The sequence below is a fragment of the Ailuropoda melanoleuca genome, chromosome 17, assembly GCF_002007445.2.
Source record: "Ailuropoda melanoleuca isolate Jingjing chromosome 17, ASM200744v2, whole genome shotgun sequence".
In the NCBI taxonomy this organism is placed as follows: Eukaryota; Metazoa; Chordata; class Mammalia; order Carnivora; family Ursidae; genus Ailuropoda; species Ailuropoda melanoleuca.
In genome coordinates this window covers 3,849,858-3,865,020 of record NC_048234.1, presented here as the reverse complement: position 1 = coordinate 3,865,020, position 15,163 = coordinate 3,849,858, and the positions used below count along the sequence as shown (strand labels likewise).

The following is a 15,163-nucleotide window of genomic DNA, read 5'->3' as shown; positions in this document are numbered from 1 at the left end:
TTGGCTGACTTCATATGGCCATTCCTCGGTGTGTGCGCCAGTGTCCAAATTCCCCCTAAAGGTACCAGTCATGCTAGATGATGGCCCACCCTAACGACCTCATTTTAATTTAGTTACCTCTTGAAAGAGCCCGTCTCCAAATATGTTGCGTCCTGAGGTATGTACTAGGTTTTTGCACTTCAATATTGGAATGTTTGTGGGGACACAGTTCAGCCCAGAACTCAGTCCCAGCAGTGCAAGTCCCATAGCTATTCCAGGAGGATGTGATCAATGAGAAGAGGATGTATGCTAGATAAAGGCATCCTCAAATACTCTGTAGGGAAATCCCTGGGAAATCTGCTTACGGGCCGTGAGAGGGACATCTAGGTGGCACTGACCCAGCTCAGCAGGGAAGCCAGCACCATGGCAGACGCGCCAGGGGCAGGAAATAAGTACCTTGGTGAGCGTATGAATGAAAGGATGTCTAAGTCTAGGCTAGAAGTCGATGGTCTTAGGTTGGAAGTCAGTGTTTCAGGTCTTTGATTTCACTCACCTGTCTACGTCGGAGTGTTATTTTTGCCCTCGGTACCCCTGATCCCCACACTTGAGGCCTCCCCGGCCCTCCCCAACTTCTCGTACCCTAATGATTCTTTCACTAGCCTTCTGAGGATCTGCGTTTGGATGTAGACATGAGCAGTTCGGGTTCACAGTTCAGCTCGTCCTTTTGCCTCCTGACTGTCAGGATGCCGGGTCATTCCTGCTACTGGCCATCTGGGACTGTTCGGCTCCATCTTTGGAGAACCCTCACTCCCTTCTCTGCCAGTCACTTTGTCTGACTCACAAAGACTTCCCTCCGCCCTCCCCATGGCTGATTCCTGGTTCTGGGCTCCTCCAGTGTTTTTTCTACTTCTCCGATCTCCAGATCCCTCCAGCAATTTTGTTTGCTTCTGTCAATGCGGGGTCGCATTATCACTGGCAGGGGCGGGGGGCTGGGTGGTGGCACATGCCCTCCTCGCCTTGGGTCATGACCTGCGGAAATAACATGGGCCAGAAAGCCTTATCAGACCTTCAACATTTGATAGACACGCTCTCTGTGGCACGGTCTATCACTAATGCCACACCGCCGCCACGACACACTCGCTGTGGCAGACCTGGGGTGGATCTGCTCATCAGTATCTCAAAGCCCCCGTGATAACCGGCAGCCGGAGCCTGAGATCATGGGGAGCCCCTGCCTCTCCCTCCGCTTCCGGTTTCCTTTGTGTGACCCCTACTTCTCTCTTGCCTGTACCCCGAACCCTTAGCCTCCTCTCTCTCAGGGGTCCCCCGCCCCTCCCCTTCCTCCTTTCCCTTCTTCTTCATATGTGGCCCTTATTAAGGAGAGAGAGGATTGTCAGACCTCAGTTTGGATTAGCATCTCCTTGAACCGGACATTAATGTGGCAATCCCGCCGTTGAATGTAGAGCTGTCATGTGATGGAATCTAAGTTGTACCTTACAGATTAACTGATCATTATTCAAGAGCAGTAAACCTTGAGGTACGACCGCGGTCTAAATAAGCAATGGTTGACTAATTTAGGGCATTCGGAAACTTGTTAAAGAAGTCTCTGGGTGACAATGTCTCTCAGAAGATAAGCTGTGACTTAGAAAGCAGTGACAGCTTCTGATTTTTAAATCCTGCTGCCCTTTCTATCTGAGAGCATTGTGGAGTCTCACAATTAGTTAAAATCTTTGTCTGGAGAAAGAGAGGAAAAAAAATCCTTGCATACTCCACTGCTCGGTGAGCATCTCAAAGATTATGTGATTAACTCAGCTGTGGTGGGTGGCTAATTGGCTAAGCTTTAATCCTCACACCACCAGCTATACTGAGGATTATAGGAAATAGGAAGTTATTTAGATGTCGTGATGGTAGTTGTGTGTCAGGAACAGCATAGTAGTAAGCAGACCGATTGCCAAAATCAAAAGAATAACGATGATAATGGAATGTTCACATTTTCTTAGAGCGTGAACTTTACACTTGATTTCAGATATCCGTCTTTGAGCGGTAAAAAAAAAAGTGTGATACCTCCAGTTTGTATTTCACCTCAGTGTCACTGTATCGGAAGCCAGGGCGGGCGAAAAAAAAGCCTACATGAAATTTTACATTACGAGCACCCCTCCCCCATTTTAAGTCACTGCAAGTTTTATTTCAAATTAAAGCCTGAGTTACAAGAAGGATGATTTGCATCTTTCCTAAAGAGTCATTGGTTTATATTTTATGTTGCTTCAAGTTATTAACACACGAGCAACCTACTTTTCTAGAAGTAGGAAGTAGCTAAAGAATGCATACCTGCATAAGTATATTCATATGGCTGAGAAATGTAAAAAACACTTAACAAGATATTGGGGGACAGGCCTCCCTCCCGCTAGGTTCCCCACTTCTGGACATATATGTCACTGTTACAAATCATTGACATATCCTTACCAAGTTCTCTTAAGCATATACCAGCAAATATCAATATGTTTCCGTATTTCCCTCCGTCCTTTACACAAATGATACATACCATTCTACCACACTTTTCGGTCACCTAATCAAATGTATTAGAGAGCTTCCCAAACCAGCAGGTTTTGTCATTTGTTTCTATAGCTTTATAATATTTCATTATGTGCATGTACCACAATTTCTTCAGCTAGCTTCCTGTTAACAGATGTGTGTATTATTTCTGGTCTATTACACATGTATTTTATATGTATGCCTATCTACTTAATACATATACTTTTTTCTGCTACAAAAAGATGGCGGTGAATAACCTTACACTGAAGGGAGTTCACATGTGGGAAAGTCTGTCTCTGGATAGGTTCTTGCATGTAGGATGGCTCATTCAGAGGGTGTATACACTCGTAACTCTCACAGAACCAGTGTAGACCTACGCTAGCCGTTCATACGAGTGCCTGTTTCCACACAGTCTGCCCCAGAGATGGTGTTTAATTAATTAAACTCTGGCTTCCTATTCCAATCTAATACATGAAGATGGTTATTTCTTAGTGGAGTTTTTTGTAGTTATTATATATAATTATAATGAACCAAGGTTATCAGGAAATTCTCCTGTGTTTCTGTTTAGTATACTTTGGGGATTTTATTTCATAACCGTTAAATACTTGATCCACTTGGAATTTAATTTGGTGAAGAGTATGAATCCCACTTTTTTTCCTACGTGGCTATCCTAGTTTTTTGACTGACTCTGTTTTTTACTGACTTGAATGATCCATTTGCACAAATTTTGAGATGATGAGCTTTGTAATATCGTAGATCTGTGTGTGTATACATATATATATTTGGATCTGTTTCTGGACTTGTGGTGTGTTCTGGGGGTCTCTCTGACTACTCGTGTGCTAGCACTTTTACTTTTGAGGCTTTGTTACACGTTTTAATATATGCTTGGGGTCACCTCCTGTCCTTCCACTTCTTTTTTAAGAGTTTTGATTTTTTTTAAAAAACATGAATTCTAGAATCAGCTAACCCAGTTTTTAAAAGGGACTTAAACCTTTAAGAAGGTTTTAAAAAGAGAAAAATCACTTTTTAAAAATTGGCATTCCATTAAATCTTGAAACCCTTTATAATGTTGACTCTCCCTCTACGGGAACATGTCTCCATTGGGCCAAGCTGTTTTTCAGGGCTTTCAGAATGTCTTCAAGTGAGCTGTACCTTTCTGGTTTTTAATGTATTTTTAGGTATTTTGTGTTTTTGGTGGTTTCAAATTCACTTATTCATGCCATCATGCTTTTTGGTTGTCGTTTATATGGAAGCTGTTCATACGCTATTAATATCATAACCACTCTCTTACTGCTCTGATTGTTTCTAGACTTTCTGTTTATTCCCTTATATCTTCCAGTTTTACTTATTTGTTTTTAAGAGAAAGGAAGCAGTTCCTGGAAGCTTCCCAATCGAGAAACTGGCTCAAATAGAACTAGGCTGGGCTTGCATCATATGCTAGGTTATGCCAAAAACCATGGAAGAATGGAGTTGCCATGACTGGTTTGGGTCTGCCCAGGAGACATGTATCCCTGAGCTGAAACTGAGGATGGGCTCATGTTCCCTGAGCAGTGGAGCCTTCAACAGAATCAAGGTTCTGATAAGGAGTGAGAAGAGACTTCGTGAGATGGGGTAGACAAGCCGTAATGACTGCATCAACCCTCCCCCACAGCTCTTCCAGAAGCGCTAACTCACTACATCTCGAGGTGTCCTCTGATCCCGGACATGGAAGGTTCTCGAGTTCTGTGACCTCACTAAGGACCTTCATCTCCCGTTGCTTCTCCTGTTCACTGGCCTTCTGGGTGATTTTATTTAGGTTCACGTGGAACTTAGATAATCACTTTAACTCTTCGATTCACTTTTTAAGGAAGTGGGGATATTTACCACTACCACCTGTCTGCCTGAAGTGGTTTAGGAGACACGCTTTTGAAGTTCAACATGGTTCTTATAGTGACACATTTGTGCAGTTTCATAGAGCTGGTTTCTTCTGCAGACAGATGATCTCACGCATTTTATGTCAGTTGTTGTGTAACTCTCGTTTGGGAGGTAATAGCTTCTGAGCTCGTCTCCACAGTCTGGAGAAAAGCAATAGGTTTATTTGATGCATGGACTGATACTTCATATGATAAGAGGGAGTATTTGGAGTAGGGACTGACCTGAAAAGTCTGGAATATATATTGTCTAAGTACAATTATTTTTCTGTATTGACTACTGGTCCGATAAGCCACCATGCAGTGTGTATAGTGACCACATTTCCTTGGGGAGAAAAACTGAGTATGTCACATGACAGTGGTTTTTGTGACTCCTTTTGTGGAAGAGGCAGTTTGGTTGGAGGGTTAGGCCAAAATGTTGACACTTTGGGATATTCCAGTGGTTTGTGGGAACTGACAGAATTTTTAAAAATATAAACTTGATCTAAAAGTGGTGCATCATGTTGTAAACACCCAAATTGTACAAAAGAGTAATCAATGAAAATTGGAGCTCCCTCCCACTTCAACATACATGGAGTTCCTCATTTCTTCCCCAGAGGCAACCACTTCTAACAGTTTTTTTAATGTGTCCTTGCAGAGAGATTCTACGTATACGCGTACACACGCACACCTCCGATCTCCCTCTCACCTCTTTTATTTTTAACATGAATTATAGTATAATATGCCCTCTTGACTCTCTGCACTGTCTTTTCAGCTCCACAGGATATCTTGGAGATTATGAAGTAGAATGTTTAAACTAATACTCTTAAACGTCTTGGAAGTGTCTCAGAACTTGACAGAGTAGCTCTTTGAAGTTTTTTGGTGATGGATGTACTCTCAAGACTGACAGTCACTCAAATGGATCTCTACAGTCATTTTAGTCCAGATTTTTTTTTTTTTCTCTCCATGGATAGGAAAGGAACTCTACAGCAGCCCGACTTCCAAATAGATACTGAGTGGAAAGAAAGATTATCCATTTAGATGACTGATCAAGCAAGTGAATTTAAAGACCTTGAGATGTGAATAAATATTAGTCATTGCAATCGCACACCATTAATTGAGTCGACAAAGCTACCCAGTGATACGCCATGAAATGTGATGAATGTAGTCTGTCCATAGACAGGTTAGCAGCAGTAACCTGGTGGCTTCTCTCCTCAGAAGGTTTTGAAAGCTGGACAACAAAGAAATATCAAATAAAAAAATTTTAAGATGCCACTTATTATAGCATTAAAAACATGAAATATGTAGGAATAAGTCAAATGAAAGGTGCACGAAACCTCTACGCTCCAAACTATAACATTGTTTAGAGAAATTAAGGAAAAACTAAAAGATATACCATGTTCAGGGATTGGAAAACTCAATATTGTAAAGATGGCAGCTCTTTCAAGATTCACCTGTAGGTTCAGAACAAACCCATTTAGAGTCCCCAGCCAGTTTTGTTTTTTGGTTTTTTGTCATTTAAGAAGGTGATTCTAAACTTTGTATGGTATTTAAAAGAGCCAGGAAAAGCCAAGGCAATTTTGAAGAACAAAAGGGATGAGGGCTCATGTTATCAGTTATCAGGACTTGCCATAAAGCTACATTGTGATGTGGGCACGAGGATAGTCAGATAATCCAGTGGAACAATACAGAGTCTGAACATATATTTCCACTTGACTCATGACAAAGGTGCACTGAAGTGTAGTGGAGAAAAGACAGTCTCTTCAATAAATAATGTTAGGTCAGCTGGATATGCATTTGGAAGGAAAAGAATCTTAGCCTTTGTGTCACTCTTCATAAAAATCAGTACCAAAAGGATTGTTGATCTAAATGTGGAAGGTGAAATGAGAGTTTATAGGAGAAAACATAGGACAATGTCTTTATGAGCTTGGGATGGACAAGCATTTCTTACAGGACACATAGAGCATTCAACATGAAAAAAACACATGGTAAGTTGGACCTCCTTAAAATAAGAAATTCTTTTTATCAAGAGATACCACAAAGCATGAAGGACAAGCCACAGAATGAGAATCTGTATTTGCAGTGCATATATCTGACACCCGAGTTGGGTCCAGAGTATGTAAAGAACCCCTGTAATGTAAGAAAATGACTTGACAGGGGCGCCTGGGTGGCACAGCGGTTAAGCGTCTGCCTTCGGCCCAGGGCGTGATCCCGGCGTTATGGGATCGAGCCCCCACGTCAGGCTCCTCTGCTGTGAGCCTGCTTCTTCCTCTCCCACTCCCCCTGCTTGTGTTCCCTCTCTCGCTGGCTGTCTCTCTCTCTGTCAAATAAATAAATAAAATCTTTAAAAAAAAAAAAAGAAAAAAAAGAAAATGATTTGACAACCCACTGGGAAAAAGAGGCGGAAGACTAGAATTTGGACTTCACAAAAGAGGATACCCAGTTGCTGGTGAGCATATGAAAAGATGTGCCACTTAACTAGCCATCAGGAAGGTGCCGAGCAAAACCATGATACCAGACCATTGCATCTACCAGAATGGCGGAAATTAAATGGCAGACGGGTCAAGTGTTGTTGGATGTGGAGTGGCCGGAATTCTCACACCCTGCTGGTAAAACTGTCTCTCAGTTCTGCAGCCACTTTGGAAAACCGTTTGAGCGCATCTCCTAAAACTGAGTGGTACAACGGCATGTATAAGACTGTGTTATAGCAGCGTTATTAATATTCCTACCTGGAAACAACTCAGTGAAACCTACACTCTGAGGGTAAATACGTGAGGGCATATTTATACAGTGATACTACGCAGAAAATTTATACAGCTGCATGCCACACGACGGGTAAATCTCACAAATGTCATCTTGAGCAGATGAGTCTGACTTAAGAGCACATTGTAAGATTCCATTCCTGTAAAGGCAGAACTTCCTTGTGGTCTGACAGATCCCGGAAGTGGGTCCCTTTGCGGGAAGCAGTGAGTAAGAAGGGGGCACAAGAGATCCTGGTCTGCTAGCGCTCTGTTTCTTGCTAGGGTGGTGACCAACTGGGGGTGTTCCCTTCGCAAGTTATCTCTGAGCTGTACACTTATGACTTTTCTGTGTATATGTTCTACTTGGACTTAAAAATATGTACATACGTACCTGTATACATTCATACACTTTATATTTTATACATTCAGACAAGTATCTGCATGCCTGTATATATATATACACATATATATAATTGTACGTATACTTATATATAATGTGATATAGGATAAGTGTAGTAAGTCACATACAATGTAAGCTCATATAACATGTATACTTACAGATACATTTATTAGTGTATGTATATATAACCATATATACTTACGTGTGAGTATACATACGTGTAAGCACTTATATACGTACAGATGGATACGTATGCGTGCACACACACACGCACACACACACACACACACACACACTAAGAGCTATGTCCTGAACAGACCACAAGATGGAGACGTGAGTCAGCAGAACCAGAGGAAAACGTCACTCAGCCCTTCCCAGTGTGTGGATACTGAGAAGTTAGGATTTTTCTCCCTTGAAAGCAAGGGGGGAGTGCTTGCTCAGCTTGCTTGTGCCTCTCGCCTTCAGCAAAGGAGCCTTGTCGCCCTTCTGTTTTGTCTTCATCTTCCTCCTCCTTCCCTTCCTCTGTTAACTGTCATTTGAAAACTTCCCCTCGGCAACTGTAGACCCCTGCTTTAGCCTGTCCTCCCATTCTTGCTTCTCTCTCTCAGTCATCTTCCTTCCTCATCTTTAGATCTTTTCCTTCCATTGCTCTCCCCCCCCCCCACCCTGGGGGGAAAATGTGTGATTCTGGCATTTCTTGATTTTAGTTTTGTTTTCTACTCTTAATTTTAAAAGCAGGGGGATGCATTCAATACCACTTTCTGTCGTCTTCACTTATGTTGTGGATCTTTGTACCCCTAGTATCTTCCCTCCCTTTAATTCTCCTCCCTACGGAAATGACTCGTCCTTAATTGGATCTGAAACAAATTACCAACATGTTACAGGCTCATTATAACAAGTCAAACCATACTGAGGTGTAGCCAAAAATTAATTCTCTCCCTTTCTTTCCCTCCACTGCCATTATCCTAAAGTAACTAGTGTTAACTGTTTGGACGATTTCCTGCCCCACATTTGTCTGTGTTTATACAAATATTTGCAAATATATTTAACATACATATGCATTTTCCTTTCCTTTTCTTTTTTTTCTCCAATGAAGACAGAGTTGTCCTATACGTATTACTCTGTAATTTTTTCATTTCTGGACAGCCCACCAAATCTAGATCTAGCAAATTCTTTTCAGTGGCTGCATTATTCCACAATATAAATATGTAATCATTCATCCAACCACTCCCCATTTGATGGATACTGAGTTGTTTAATTTTTTGCTATGACAAGTAAAGGTGGCAGTCAGGATCCGTGGTGAACGTGGCTTCTATTTCTGTAGGACACGATCCCCAAAGTGGGGTGACTAGAATGAAGGGACGGGTACCCAAGTTCAACAGGCACTGCCATTTCTATTCCTGAAAGTCCCAGTGCCTCCCAGTCCCCCCAGCGCCATATGGGGGAGCCCTGTTACAGAACTGCTTGGGTTTTGTTGATCAGATGGGCGAAAAATGGTATCTTGTTTTGAATTGCAGTCCTTAACCTCTGATGTATTTGTGACTTTTGATGGGAAGATGAAAAGATTCCTTACCCCTTCATGTATTAATTTTAAATTATATAAACCACGTGGGAATTGAAAAAGAAAATTCCAGCCTATGAAGAAGCAGGGAGAAGAATCCCAAAATCACCTACACGCACTGTATCATAAGTTACATATGTAGATTTTTTTTAAAAAAAAGGCCTATTAATACTTTCCAACTTGGGCTTTTTATAAGTGAAAATGTGTAAGAAACTGGAAAAAGCATTTTCTGGCTTATTAAAAGTGGTTTTCTGTTTCTCCCTTCCTCTCCTGCCTGTTTGCCAAGCACTTTCAGATATTATTGGAGCCTCATAATAATCTTTGGGGTAAGAAAGGAGAGAGGAGTGCCGGTTTGCAGATGGGGAGACTGATCCCCAGAGAAGCCAGCATACCCGACGTGAATAAATGGGAGCGAGAAAAGAGAACTCAGGTTTCCCTGTCCTTTGCTGTAGGTTTTGTCTCTTGGGGCTTCCCTCTCTCGATTTTAGTCTCCTACCATGGTTCCATCATAGGGACCCTCATTGGTTCGTTTCTCCCTGGCTTCGAGTACTTTGTCCTTCTTCCTGATCCTTGTATGTAACACACAGTGTTCCCTCCATACGTTCAAGCCGCATATTGCAGACTCCGCATGTGTCATTCAGTGGTGGGAGCCAAGGGTCCGGTATTACAAAACCTGGGTTTCAGTTTTGACTCCATCATTTTTTGTAAAAATGCGGGTCATCACGACTCTACCAAATATTGTGAAGTCTTGAGATGAGACAAACGTAGATGAAGGCATATGTTTATGCTTCTGTGAAGTGCTTTGTAAACAGTGCTAAACACGTGCTGTCAGGGCTCTTCGCAGAGGGGAATCCAGAGATGGCATGCCCTCTGGAGAGCCCTTTCTGTCCTGCACCAGTTAGAGAACGGTACGTGTGAGTTGATACGCAAGTGCTAAATCGTGTGCTGTGGGCCGTACGTGGCCTAGGAGATAGGAACAGGGAGAAAGCCGGGTGAGGCAGAGAAGTTGAGAGGTCGGTGCACGAAAGGAGACTTGACACAGCCATTGCAGAGTCGGGAGAATTCACGTATTTTCCCTCTTCTGTGCTTTCTCGACCCCTCCTCTTTCTAGACTGATCCCATCCGCACCAGTCTACATATTAGTGTTGGGGTGGCTGCAGAAATACCACCTCAGGGTGCTACAGGTTCCTGGGCCCTGTGCCCCAGAGGGAACACGAAAGGCACAGTTAAAAGCATGGGTGCCTGTCTCGAGAATTTGAGTTTTTAGATGGCAACTAAATGAGTTGCTCTCATTCAAAACAAGATTGGTGAGGTGGAAATGGTGACCACGCGGACACCCTCACATCAGCTTTTACTGCCAGGTTCGGATTTTTGTACATCAGCTGACAAATACAGATTTCTGCCCCTGTTGGTCATCCTTCTGCCAGCTACAAATGTCGTTTTATCACACTTGCCTCTTTGTCCTGGAACAGGGTTAATTTACACAATTAAGTGAATTTTTTACTGCATTTTATCTTTATTTTATAAGATGAGTGAGAATGGAAGCAAATAAGGGTGGGGAGGCATTGGTAGGGTGAAGACAAAGATGGAGATCAGTGGTCATGCTGAATGCTTAAATGCAAATTGTTGACCTCAGTTGGGCGCCCATCGGATATGTCGTGCAAGTGTGCGGAGTGGGACATGTAGGGCCATTGTTATTGAAAACCCCTCATGATATATAAGCATATTGTTGGCTTTCACTCATTCTGTTTCCGAACGTATTTTTGGGCAGCTCTGTACTCACGGAAGGAGCTGCTTCTAAGTCAATGGCAATCAGGGCATCGCTTGCATTTTGTACTTGAATTTTAACCACCGACCAGCAGATGGCTCTCGGTCACCGTAAATTCGGCAGAGCAGCTAATTCATCTCACTTAGAATTCTTCTGCTTTGTATAGCACCCCTGCGTTGCCCTTCTTTCCCCGTCAGGAGCCCCGACAATCAAGCAGGGTAAAGAACCAAAATTTCCTTTTGTTTTTATTTTCTTGATTTGGGGCTGCTTGGATGACTCTTAGGAAAAGCCCTCTGGGATTTCTGAACTTCGGTTTGGAGGTCAAAACTTGCCATCACCTTTTCCAGCCTCCATTTCTGTTCTTCTGTGAACTGTTCTTGTCAAGTTTGTAACTTACCGTTAGAACTTGTTCTTGGTCAATGTGGTCGGCAGTGAGGAAGGAAAAAGTGGGATTGGTTTTAAACTAGAAAAATATTTGACTGCAGTGGATTTTAAAGACGTCATGGCAAGACTCTCCTTGGGTGATATGTAAGAAGATAATTTCCATGTTTGAGTTCTTACCTGTTCTGGCCTCCTACTCAATAAAGATTATGTGTTCAACTTCACAAAAACAGTTATTGGGTATTTGCAAAAGGCACAGTGTGAGGCATTTATGGTCCCCAGAGTATCGTCTCCACGAGGTCAGATATTTGTCTATCTTGTTCACTTCCAAGCCCCAAGATTAGAGCCTGGCTAGTAGAAGGTGCTTGGTAAGTACTTGTAGGAAGGATGAATGGACAGGTGGATGGAATACAGAAAAAAAAAAACAACAAAACAGGACAGAGTCCTGGCCTAGAGAGTTTAGCCATCTAGTAAATATGGCTACAAGATAGTAGCAAGAGCAATTTTACTTTGGAGTCGCTCTTAGGGACTATGTTGAAGTTTGAGAAAATTCTAGAAGGAAGTAAAAAATTCTTCTCCCCCTAGGTTGTGTCACTTCCCCAAGTCCCCCACTTTTGAAAATCTTTATCCTCTGTCTCCAGTCTATTCACCAACACTTGGGGAGTTTTCCTGTGATTCACTGTGGGAATTGTCCCTTTCTTGCTGTTCCCTCTTGTCATTTCCCTCATCCACACCCCCATCACCTTCCGCCTGAATTACACCAGCCTCCTGACCCACCTCCCCGCCCGAGGCCTCTCCTCAATGTAATCTGGGCCGCATATTGTTGCCAGATTTTGCCTCCTAAGAATTTATGTCAAAGAATCTATTTCTGATTGAAATTTGAGCCCCTGTGCATCTTTATATTCATGCAAAGAAACTGCCAAAAAAAAGTTCAGAGAAAGGAATTACGCTTTCCATACCGCGGTAGCATTTTCTCATCTTTTTAGATAAGTCTAACTGCAAAGCTTCGCAGACCCAATTCAGTTCACCGACACCCTAGAAATACCTTCTCCGGTCCTATCTGCACACCGTCCTGTGGTCTGTGACTATGCAAACGCTAATGCTTTTTTTAGACAAAACAGACATTTTATATGGTCACTTTGACATCTTTTTGAGGTGCTAAGAACAGCTATGGAAAGCTACCTCTTGGAATTCACTGCTTTTTCAATTCTGTGTTTGGTTGATGAGAACACCCTTCCCTATGAGCTCCCAACAAGCTTCAGCCACATTTGTAAGGAGAAAAACATGGGTTACCTGCACTGTCCCCCACCCCCAGGTAGTATCATAATTTAATGTACATCATTTGCTTTGGGGGATGAGAATGAAATATTTTTATATCTTTAGAAGCAACTGTGAAAACTTTGGGTATAAAATCTTTGTAAGACAGATACCCAACCCATTTATTAACGTGGTGTTCATTTCAGAAGTTCTGTTCGTTAGGTAAGTTCCATCCTGAAAGAATATGGACGAAAATTAACTGATATATTTAAAAAAAAACCAAAAACCTCAAGTCTCCCCTAGCTTCCGGAATGTAGTGTTTAGTATTTCCCTTCCTTAACTTCCTTTCTAGAGGAGAAGCACTCCTTTCATATTATTCCAGAAGCTGGGTTGAGCTATAAGGTGTTTCAGTGAAAGAATTCTCTTTCAGGTGATACCCTCTTCATCTGCTTGAACAATACCAGTGTTTGCTGCTGGGGTCTCAGAGGCACATAACAATTGATTTAGTTTTGTTTGCCTTTTTTTTTTTTTTAAATCTCTCAAGATGAAGATGTTACGTACTCCTCTCATTTTGTCTCTCTCTTGCCTAAAGAGCTCAGTGGTTTTCCTGGTTCTGTTGCATAAACATGTACTGAATGCTTATTCTCTGGCATATTCCAAGGCACTGGCTTTTTGGGGGTTTTGGGGTTTTGGGTTTTTTTTTTTTTGGCTATGAGGGATATAAACATGACTGTCATGTGGCCTCTTTCCTCGCAGAGCTCATAATTTAGGAAGGGAGACAGATAAGTAAATAACTCACTACAATCCTGCTTGATAAATGCCACGTTGGAGGTTTTGAACAAAGTGCCATGGGAGCGCCAGCGAGTGATTGATTCAGGGGAAGGGGGATGGGGATGGGGATCAGGAAGGACCAAACAGGAGAAGTGACATTTGAGTTGAGCCTTAGGGGATGAATAGAATTTTGCCAGATGGACAAAGGGGTGGGGGTGGGGACCCTCCAGACTCATACAAAAACATGAGAGCGTGGAAGTTTGTGCCTTTGTCTGAGAAGCGGTGCACGGTTTGTAGGGCTGAAGGAAGAGTAGGGTATGGAAGGGGGTGTTGGGAGACGAAGTGGCAGGGATCCCTGGGGCCATGTTGTTGAGCTTAAACGTCATCTGTGGCTTCTAGGGAGCCGTGAAAGTTTTAAAACAGGGAAATGTCACGGCCAGATCTCTGTTTTAGAAAGAGAGTTCTGGCCCCAGGGCACAAGATGATTTGAATGTGAGTGACCTGGAGCAAGGGGAACGGGGACCAGCCACAAGGCTGTGGTGGCCGCGCTCTGCAGGAGAGGTGATGAGAGTCTGAAGCAAAGCAGTACCAGCAGGGGGTGGAATGAGGGCTCAGACTTGAGCACGGCCCTGAGGGACCTTGGGAATGGATGAAATGTGGGGGGGGGGGCAAAAATCATACAAGAGAGAAAGGTTTGGGTGATTTGGGAATACAGTGATGGAGCTCACCAAAACAGCACGCGTGCGTAGGAGAAGTAAGGTTACAGGGTGAAAAGAATGGATTTGGTTTTGGTTATATTGGGTTTGCAGTGGAATACCCAGTTGGAGGGTCCCAAACAAGAAGACATACATGCAAAGAGAGCCTGCAGGAAAATATCATAGGTAGAGGGGAAACTGAAAGTCTCAAGCATGGTGATTTTCAATCAGGATGCGGGGGGAGAGGACCTGCTTCCCCTGAATATGTGGGGTTTCAGATTCTGATCCTGCCCTGCCAGGGAGGGAGGGGAGCATGCCCCTCTCCCACCTCCTGGTTAAGATCCCACCGCCATAAGGACCCAAGAGAATGTGTCCTATTTCATTTGTACTGGGGCAGAAAAAGTTCACAAGCACCTGCTATTTCTTGTTCTTACAGCCTGCAGCTACAGGAACAGAGAGCGTTGCCCAGAGAGATCAGATGGCAGGAAGAGAAGATTCCCAATAGAATTGCTGAGGAACACGACTATTTAAGGGGCAAATGGAGGAAGAGGTCCTTGCAAATTACAGAGAACGGCTGCCCACCGGAGAGAGTAGCCTGGAGGAAGCCAAGGGAGGAGAGGCTGGGTCACAGAGAAGGGTTATGGTCAGCCGTGACAAATGAGGCCTGGCAAAGGGGCGGAGTGGCAACAGGGGACATTCGGGCAGTAAAGAGAACATGGGTGAGAAGGAAGACTTTTGTAGAGCGGCGGGGCAGCAGTGGGACGGCAGCCTAAGTCGTCTCTTCTTTAGGGAAACTTGGCTGTGAACGGGAGAATTTCTAGGATAGGAAACAACTAGTGTGTTAAAATAACAAGGTTGTGAGAATGAAGGGGATGAGGAGAATGCCTGCCTGGGAATTAATGCTGTTAGACCCAGCCTTCCACATTCCACCCTCTCCACTCTAGCCCCGTGCACCTGTGCGGCTCACATCTTCTGCCCCAGAGACATCATCCGCGTATGTAACCTTTCTGGGAATGCCCTCCATCCCGCCCTTCCCGTACCTCTGACCCTTACCCACTCTGTAAGGCTGTGTCGAGTCTTCCTACCTTCACAAAGCCGCCGCTGCGATGGCAGAGAGACAGCGCCTGGGGGTTGAGTGCAAAGAGAGGGGGCGCCTGGGTGGCTCAGTTGGTTAAGCGTCTGCCTTTGGCTT

General features: G+C 43.5%; 1 protein-coding gene across 9 annotated transcripts in view; it reads left to right on the top strand.

Annotated features, from left to right (window-relative positions):
• Window positions 1-15,163, top strand: part of STX8 (syntaxin 8) — a 251,809-nt gene that overhangs the window by 27,703 nt on the left and 208,943 nt on the right. Inside the window, exon 5 of one of the 9 annotated variants that reach the window (XM_034647063.1) lies at window positions 14,408-15,097. The exons of the other annotated variants lie outside the window; for them this stretch is intronic. Coding sequence (XP_034502954.1) covers window positions 14,408-14,744 — 337 coding nt within the window. The 3' untranslated portion in view covers window positions 14,745-15,097. Of the gene's footprint in view, window positions 1-14,407; window positions 15,098-15,163 lie in introns of those variants that run through there. 9 annotated transcript variants of the gene reach the window in all.